Here is a 9,056-nt window from a genome sequence, read left to right as displayed (position 1 = left end):
TTGATAAGAGCTTATCAAATTTGATAATGTGTTGATAAAGTGTTTTAAAATGTGAACTATTTATATACTTATCTTAATAACTGAAGATGTAATTTCTGGATTGTGGTTTCTTTCTTTTTCTTTCTTTCTTTCTTTCTTTCTTTCTTTTTTTTTTTTTTTTTGGGTTTCTCAAGACTGGGTTTCTCTGTGTAGCTTTGGAGCCTATCCTGGCACTCACTCCAGGACCAGGCTGGCCTCGAACTCAGAGATTCGCCTGCCTCTGCCTCCCGAGTGCTGGGATTAAAGGCGTGTGCCACCAACGCCCAGCTGGATTGTGGTTTCTATATAACATATGATAAGTAGATTCAAATTACACACCACACATGTGCATATATATGTTTTTTTTGTTTTGGGGGGTTGCTTTTTTTCATACAAAACCTAATTTTTTAAGTTTATGACTGGCTGTTTTGAGAAACATCTCCATCTTGAATTCCCATGAAAACAGAGCTGTCCATCTCAGCAGGCTATCTCCAGGAGGACCAGGGTCCCCGGCATCCAGGTGCTGCACTCTGTCCTGTTCCCGTGTGTCTGTTCTGTGCTGCCTTTCATTTGAATCTCTTGGTCTTCCAACTCCACAGGTTTATCAGCGGCTGGCACTACAACTTCATCCTCATTTTCATGTAGAAAGCTGCACATGAAGTTGGGTCTATAGGAGAAATCATTATCCTTCACTGAGTTTTGTCATTCCCTTCCAGATCCACATGTTCAACAGCTTCTTCAAACATAACACAAGTCCCAAGAGTATCTTCATATTCCCCAGCAAACACATAGCTGCCTACTTGCAGGAGGAGCCTCTTGGTGTCAATTCCCAAAATCTTGCATTTGTTTTCACATTTGGAGAGCAAGTCTGATCTTTCAGACTTTCCTGATATATAATTATAATTATTTTTATATTTATAAATATAAAATATATCTTTATATTTTATATTTATATATCAGGATTATAATTCCTGATAATTCTACCAGAATAAACTGCTCAGCCTCCTCTGTCTCCTCCTCCCAACTGGGATCCATTGCAGTGGCCATTCCCCGCCCCCCAATTTTTCTCTTACCCCCTTAGTAGTACCTGTCTTCTACTGGCCCCATCTCTAGATCTCATCCCCCCTCCCGATTATCCTCACCCATCTCCTGTCTCCCTGTGGTCCCTTTTTACTTTCCTGGTTTCTTTAGATACAGGTTACAAAGTCAAATCTGAAAGGCCTGGAGCTAGCATCCACAAATAAGAGTATATGGAATTTGTCTTTCTGGGTCTGGATCACCTAGTTCCATTCATTTTTCTGCAAACTTCAATTTTCTTTTTCTTTTCTTTTGTTTGTTTTTGAGACAGGGTCTCACCAGTAGATCTGGCTGTCCTAGAACCAACTATGTAGACCATGCTGGACTTGAACTAGAGAAATCCCCCTTCCTCTGCCTCCTGAGTTCTGGGATTAAAGTTGTACCACTATACCTGGCCCAAATTTAATTTTTCTTTACAGCTGAATAGAATTCCATAGTGTATATGTACCACATTCTGTAGGTTGTTCCCATTCCCTAGTGATTGCGAATAAAGCAGAAGTGAGCATGGTTGAGCAGTTATCTGTGGAACAGGATGTTGAGTTCTTTTGGTATATTCCAAGGAGTAGTATAGCTGAATCATATGGGAGATCTACTTATAGATTTTTGAAAATTATCCACACTGATTTCTAGAGTGGATGCCTCAGTTTGCAGTTTCACCAACAATGAATGAGGGTTCCCTCTCTCTGAATCCTTGTTAGAATTTGTCAGTTTCTTTCTTTCCTTTTTTTTTTTTTTTTTGCTTTGTTTTTCAAGACAGGGTTTCTTTGTGTAGCCCCAACTGTCCTGGAATTCACTCTGTAGACCAGAGAGAGGAATGCAAGGTGGGAGGAGACAGGAACTCATTGCAGTCTGAATCTGAGGAGCAGTGCAGGACTGATCACCTTCTCGGTCTGAGCATTGGTAGAGGTGAGAACTCTCTAGTGCCTGGCTGCTTTGCTTTTCTGGTCTTCAGCTTTAACCCCAATATCTGCCTCTGGGTTTCTATTATTAAGAACAATTAGAATTCATGCTGCAGCAGGACTTCATGGACCTCCTAGATACTGTATCTTATTTGAGGTGATTGTGAATGAGAGTGTGTCCACAGTCTCTTTCTCAGAATGCTTGTTATTTGCATAAGGAAATGTTACTAATTTTGGTAAACTAATATTGTGTCTTGCTCTTTTCTGAAATTGTTAACATTTCTAGTTTTCTAATTGAATTTTTGATCTCTTATGTATAATATATACAAATAAGGGTATTTTGACCTCTTCTTTTCCTATTTGTGTCCCTTTAATTTCCTTCTCTAATTGCTCCAGCTAGTCCTCCTTGGCAAGGACTATATTGAAAATGAGTGGGGATAGTGAGCAGCTCTGTACCATTCTTGATTTTAATACAATTGTTTCTAGTTTTTCTCCATTTATGATGACGTTGGCTATGGGTTTGACATGTATAGACTTTATTGCAGTGATGTGTGCTCCCTCCAGGAGTTTTATCTTGAAGACATGTTGAATTTTGTCAAGGGCCTTATCTGTATCTATTGAGATAACTGTGTGATAGTTCTTGGTCTTTTAAGTCTATTTTATAAGTATAATTATAAGTATAATTAATTATATTTATTGACTTACATATGTTGAACACTCCTGCATCTCTGGGATAAAACCACTTGATTGTGGTTGATGATCTTTGTGATACATGTCTATATTTGGTTTGCAAGTATTTTGTTTTTGTTTTTGTTTTTCCATACAGGGTTTCTCTATGTAACCTTGGCTGTCCTGAAACTTGCTCTGTGGACCAGGCTGGCCTTGGACTCAGAGATCTGCCTGCCTCTGCCTCTCTAGTGCTGGGATTAAAGGTGTGTGCCACCACCCCCAGGCTGGCTTGCAAGTACTTTATAGAGATTTTTTTCATCTGTTCATCAGAGATATTGACCTGTGGTTTTGTTTTTGTTTTTGTTTTTTTTCTTCTTTTCGTTGTGTCTTAATTTAGTTTGGGTATTAGAATAATAGTGATTTTGTAGAAGGAGTTTGGATGTGCTCTTTCTATTTCATTAATTTTAAAAACAATTTAAGAATCTAGGCAGTGGGACTCAGCAGAGAGCAATAGGTTTTCTGCCCCAAATAATATGATGCAGTAAGCCAGTTCAAGCCAAATTGAAAAAGAATAACAACAGGTTTATTGGGAGCAAAGCAACTTCCAGGCAGGTTCACTAGTCTCAGAGATTGTGGCCAGAGAAGTCCACCTCCTGAGCCAGGGCAGGAAAACTTTATAGATTTAGGAGGGGTGAGAACGTATCTGTCACAAGCTGGGTTTGTGCCCAAGTGTGGTCAAAAGTTGAGCACTTAGGCAGGGACTTGGGCTGCTGGCAACTTGGGGCAGGGGAGTTGCAATAGTCACTGAGAATGCTGAACTTCTCTTTTGGAGCCTTTCCTTTGTTGGGAGACTTAGAGAAGGTGAAGTTTGGAGAGGAGAGAGAGAGAGAGAGAGAGAGAGAGAGAGAGAGAGAGAGAGAGTAACAAGGCTTTCCAGACCATGCAAGGTCAAGCAGGAGCCTCCAACTGAATGGAGAGGACACCATGAGACTCTAACAAGACAAATTTCTTTCTTACTGATTAATCATAAGCTACCACTAAAAGGCAAAGGAGCCTGTTGGTGGAGGAGAGACAATTCAGTGGAATGGATTTGGAGGTGCAAATGGAAGACAGTCAGTATCTTCACCTCCAGATACCCAGGCTCTTCTGTCACAGTTTGGATGTGAACTGGTCCCTCCCCGAGCACCCCAGGCTCACACTTTTGACACATGGTCGTCCTCAGCTGGTGGAACTGTTTGGGAAGGCTGTGGAATCTTTAGGAGGTGGAAACTTCCCATAGGAAGTGGGTTACTGAGGGTAGGCCTTGAGGCTTGATAGCCAAGTCCTACTTGTTATGAAATAGTCTCCTTGTACACTGTGAAGGCACCTTTGGCAAGGTGCCTTCTGATTTGTTTAATAAAAGAGCTGACTGGCTGCCAGGTGGTGGTGGCTCATGCTAGTCCCAGCACCTGGGAGGCAGAGGATCTCTGTGAGTTCGAGACTAGTAGCTAGGCAGGAGGTATAGGCAGGAGAGCAAGACACAGAGGCTGCTGGGAAGAAGGGAGAAGTCTCAGAGTCTCAAGCAGATGAAGAGAGAAACAAGATTAACTTTCCCGTGTTGAAAGAAGGCACTGCCACGTGGCAGAAGGTAGAAAAGTAGGCTAATTTAAAATGTAAGTGTTAGCTAGTAACAAGCCTGAGCTATCAGCCGAGCATTTATAATCAATAATAAGTCTCTGAATGGTTATTTGAGAGCGGCTGCCACGACACAGAAAAACTCTTCTGACACTTACTTCCTGGGTGTGGATGCAATGTGACCACTCAGCCTCCTGCTCCTGCCACCACGCCTCCTCTACCTGCTGCCATGTCTTCCCCACAAGATTGCATGCCTCTGGAAATGTGAGACAAAATAACTCTTTTTCCCTTGCTGTGCTTTTGTTGGGGTGTTTATTACAGTGACTGAAGCATCTCACCATTCTTTTTCATTCTACAGTTTTATTTAAATCCTAAAAATAGTTGCAAAATCCTATTCATATAGGCCAAGCATTTCCTAAGAGCTAAGGCTGCACACAATTTTTTTTCATCTCTCTTTGGAGAGATTTTATCACTTCATATTTCAGACATGAGGGCCCCCTGAAGTGACTGTGTTTCTCTCTTTCCCAATCTGAGCTTCCTGCCTCTCAGCCCCTTGTAGATGTCCCAGTGCTGCATTTTTTCTGGATGTGGTGCTCTCTTAACTTGACTGAGGAGGGTAACCTTTATTCCAGGGCTTGTAGTGATTCAATTTTCTTTCCTCCTCCTCTTCCTCCTCCTCCTCCTCCTCCTCCTCCTCCTCCTCTTCCTCCTCCTTCTTGCTGTTGTTGTTTTTTGAGACAGGGTTTCTCTGTGACTTTGGAGCCTGTCCTGGAACTAGCTCTTGTAGACCAGGCAGGCCTCAAACTCACAGAGATCTGCCTGCCTCTGCCTCCCAAGTGCTGGGACTAAAGGTGTGTGCACCACCAACGCCCGGCTGGAGTTACTGATTTTTAAACTCGTGTCAGGTAGGGGTGTGTGTGTGTGTGTGTGTGTGTGTGTGTGTGTGTGTGTGTGTGTGTGTGTCTTAGTGCCCATGTGAAAGTCTGAGGACAACTTGAGGGAGTCAGTTTTCTTCCACCTTTACCCACTGGGCTATTTCCCTGGCCCAAACCCCTGTAGTTTTTAAAGATTCGTTCTCATTAGTCAGTATGGCCTGAAGTTGCACCAGCATGATACCTCTCTTGGAATGTAACTTTTTCTGCCTTTCCTTGATTGACTTCTGGTGACCTGGTCACTGTCTGTGCCACTGTGGATTGGGCATGTTTGGATACTGCATTCCTACCCTTTTCTTCTGGAAAGACTTGTTTTTTCTCTGAGTCAAGCTTATTTTTTTCCTTATCGTGGATCATGTAGACTGTTAGGAAAAGTTCTTAGAAAGATTCTGGGAACTGGACTTGTAAAATGGGTGTTCATAGGAAAATGCTCAAAGAGCATAGAACGCTGTTTTTGTTGCTGTGTAGTTTTTGTTGGTTTTACTCTATTTCTTAAGATACTTGGGGGGAGGATGTAGATTAATATTTTTATGCTGGAAATGGTGGCACACGCCCTGCCTTTAATCTCAGTACTTGGAAGGCAGAGGCAGGTGGATCTCTGAGTTCAAGGCCAGACTGGTCAACAAATTGAGTTGCAGGACAGCCGGGATTACACAGAGAAACCCTGTCATGAAAAAACAAAACAAACAATCAAAAAACCTCTTTACAAGTAGTTCAACTGGACTGTGTAAATATATGGTGTAGAACAGAATTTTTTTCATGGATCATGGCTTACTGTTAGACAGTATGAGCTGAGTCATGGAGGACTTCTAGCTAAATAGAGATTTTCAGCACAAAGAATTTGCTGTAGAGGGATTTACCCCGAAAACACAGGACTCTTCCAGCTAGTGCCAGGCTGATTAGGGTGGACAGAGGTAGTGGGAAAACACTGGACAGCCTGCTGGCTAGGGGTCAAAGCAGAGGGAAGAAAACACAAGCAACACTCTGTGTGAAATGGGAGTGACTCAGAATGAGAGAAATAAAGTAGCTCATCTCACCCAGGGGTCGGAGGGGACCTCTTCTCGGGCTCTTTCTTTCTTTTTAAAGATGTATTTATTATGTTTTTATGTGTATATGTGTGTGCCTACATGTACTTATGTTCACCCATGTATGTAGGTGTCCTGAGAGACAGAAGAGGGTGTCGGATACCCTAGAACTAGAATTACAGGTGATTGTGAGCTGCCCTAAGCTGGGAACAGAACCTCAGTCCTCTACAATAGCTGCACGGGCTCTTAACCCTGAGCCCTGTCTCTGACTCCGAAGCCATTTCTTTTGGCTGTAACTGTTGCCTCTCCCCTGGAGAGCCTAACTTGGCTCTCCCTAATTCCTTTTTAGATTCAAGCAAATTCCCTCCTCTCAAGAATGAAAGAAAGGAAAAAAAAAAAAAAAGACCTTGAAAGGTCTGATTTTTTTGGTTTTTTTGTTTGTTTTGTTTTTTTTAAGAACCAGTGCCAGAAAGAAAAAAAAAAAAAAAAGAACCAGTGCCAGAAATTCAATGAACTTGAGATACTATGTAGAGCCAAGAGCTGGGAACTGTCTGAGTCAGGTCCACTCTTCGCTCTTCTGGTGCCACCTCATGAATTAAAATGGAACTTTTTTGTTTGGAGACATAACTTTGGTTGGCTTGTAATTCCCTGTGTAGACCAGGCTAGATTCAAACTCACAGAGATCCACCTGCCTCAGTCTCTGCCTCCCGAGTGCTGGGATTAAAGACGTGGGCCACTATGCTGCCCGGCTTAATTACTGAACTGAGTTCTTTAAAGTTTTCTAGATCCCACTTTTGCAGTACCAAGCAATCACCTATTTTGGCTAGCCTCTCAGATCACTGACCAACTCCTTGTCATTTCTAAAGCTGTCCCATAGCCACGTCCTGCAGGGTTCACGTTTTTGAGTCCTTCAGTGTGTCATTTTCTAGCTCATTCAGTATAATAATTCAACCTGCCTAAGATGTTTCAGTAGTACTATCTTTAAAAGGTGAGCAACAGAGCTTTGCTTAGCTTGTCACGTTTGTTTCAAGTGTGTAATTTTTCTTCCTGCTCTACTGGCAGCATACTACAATTTGAAAACGTTCTATCAGATAAGTTACACTAAGGTGCACACCACTCAGGCCAGAATAAAGAGAGTGTCTCTCTTTCCTTTTTTGGCAGTGTCACCACGTTCCTTTCCCCTGAGTAAGAAAAGTATCAGATATTGCTTTTCCAGGATTTTTGGATGCAAGAAAAAAAAAAAAATCGGGGGTGGGGGAGGAGTGGGTCGGGAAAAGTTAAGGCAGGGTTTTCTATAGCACAGGTTTGCTTTGAGCTTGAATTTTCTTGCTCCTCCCCCACCCCCAAATGCTGGGGTTACAAGCAAATACCTGGAAAGTAAATTTTCTAATCTTTCTAAGTTAATGAAAGAGCCAAGATTTAAAACACACACACACAGGCCTGGAGAGATGGCTCAGAGGTTCAGAGCACCATCTGTTCTTCCAGAGGTCCTGAGTTCAATTCCCAGCAACCACATGGTGGCTCACAACTATCCATAATGAGATCTGGTGCCCTCTTCTGGTGTGCAGATATACATGGAAGCAGAATGTGTATGCATAATAAATAAATAAAATCTTTAAACACACACACACAATTTCACTTTGGCATAAAATATTAACGAAAAACTGCTTTAAATAAAATTTAAATATTGAGAAATTTTTCTGTAAATCAAAATTTATCTCTGCAGAATTACTCTATCTGGCAAACTTTTTTGTTGTTGTTGTTGAGGTATAAGTACAAGAACAACTTAAAGATTTTTTTAAAAAGTCATCACAGATGAAGTTTCTTTCAGAGCTAAGAGTTTGTAAAGGTGTTCAGAGCACGATAAAGAAGCTGATGGATCGGGTCTGTAATTCCAGCACCTGGAGGCTGAGGCAGGAGAATGGCATAAATTCATCAACCTACTACTTGGGAGAGTCTAGAGAAAACAAGAATATTCAAGAGCACGCGTTCCACCGCTACCTGAGTGATTGTGTCTTTTGAGAACGCTGCTCTTCTTCGTAGACTCGTGCGCCCCCTGGCGGTCTCACCGGGAAATCCATCGTGTTCATACCTCCGCAGCGCGAATAAAGATTTCTTATTCAAAACGCCAGAAGTGACTACGGAGGCCCGGAGGCTCAGCGCGAAGTATCCGTGACGGGAGGCCGCGATGAGCGACATGGTGGAGAGGACGCTGACTGCTCTGCCGGGGCTCTTCCTGCAGAACCAGCTGGGGGGCCCTGCGGCCTCCAGAGCACCCTTCTTCTCCAGACTGGGCGGCCTCATCCGCGGCGTCACTGCGCTCTCGTCCAAGCACGTAGGTGGCTGGGTCGGCAGGGTGGGCCGGGCCGGGCCGGGCCGGAGGCGCCGGTCAGCAGGTCGGACGCTGCCGGGCGTCCGCCCCAAGCTGGGGTTTGCTGCCTGCACCGACCGCAGCGAGGCCGGCTTTCCGATCTGGAGGCCCGAAGACCCTTCGTGCGCCCTCTCGGCGTTGAACCGGTGTCTGTTCCGTCGGGTGCTTTGAGGATTACATGAAGTGTCAAAAAGTGAAAATAGCCAGTGCGATTTAAGTCCTGGGCTGTAGTCTCCTACCAAGTTTCTCCTTCCTGTTGAGTTTTATTTAGTTCCTCCTTCTTGGAGGCATCACATACCGCAACTGACAGCCCTCACTCCCACCGCTGGCAGAGCTGTTATCTTTGCAGAGCTTGAGGTTCTTAGGCTAGATCAAAGGCTTTGGGCAAAGACGGGCTTTGAAAACGAGTATTTACAATAGAAGTTCTTAACACTCCCGTGGATTGCGTGTG

The 9,056-nt window shown here is 43.4% G+C and overlaps 1 protein-coding gene and 1 pseudogene across 1 annotated transcript in view; one reads left to right on the top strand and one right to left on the bottom strand.

Annotated features, from left to right (window-relative positions):
• Nucleotides 1-382: 382 nt before the first annotated feature.
• On the bottom strand, nt 383-1,065 carry LOC113834084 (annotated as a pseudogene).
• A 7,314-nt stretch (nt 1,066-8,379) lies between these two features.
• Nucleotides 8,380-9,056, top strand: part of Ap4e1 (adaptor related protein complex 4 subunit epsilon 1) — a 60,479-nt gene continuing 59,802 nt past the window's right edge. Inside the window, exon 1 of the mRNA XM_027421915.2 lies at nt 8,380-8,569. Coding sequence (XP_027277716.1) covers nt 8,423-8,569 — 147 coding nt within the window. The 5' untranslated portion in view covers nt 8,380-8,422. The remainder of the gene's footprint in view (nt 8,570-9,056) is intronic.

This window comes from Cricetulus griseus, chromosome 6, assembly GCF_003668045.3.
Source record: "Cricetulus griseus strain 17A/GY chromosome 6, alternate assembly CriGri-PICRH-1.0, whole genome shotgun sequence".
Classification (NCBI taxonomy): Eukaryota; Metazoa; Chordata; class Mammalia; order Rodentia; family Cricetidae; genus Cricetulus; species Cricetulus griseus.
This window is presented reverse-complemented; position numbering and strand designations above follow the sequence as displayed.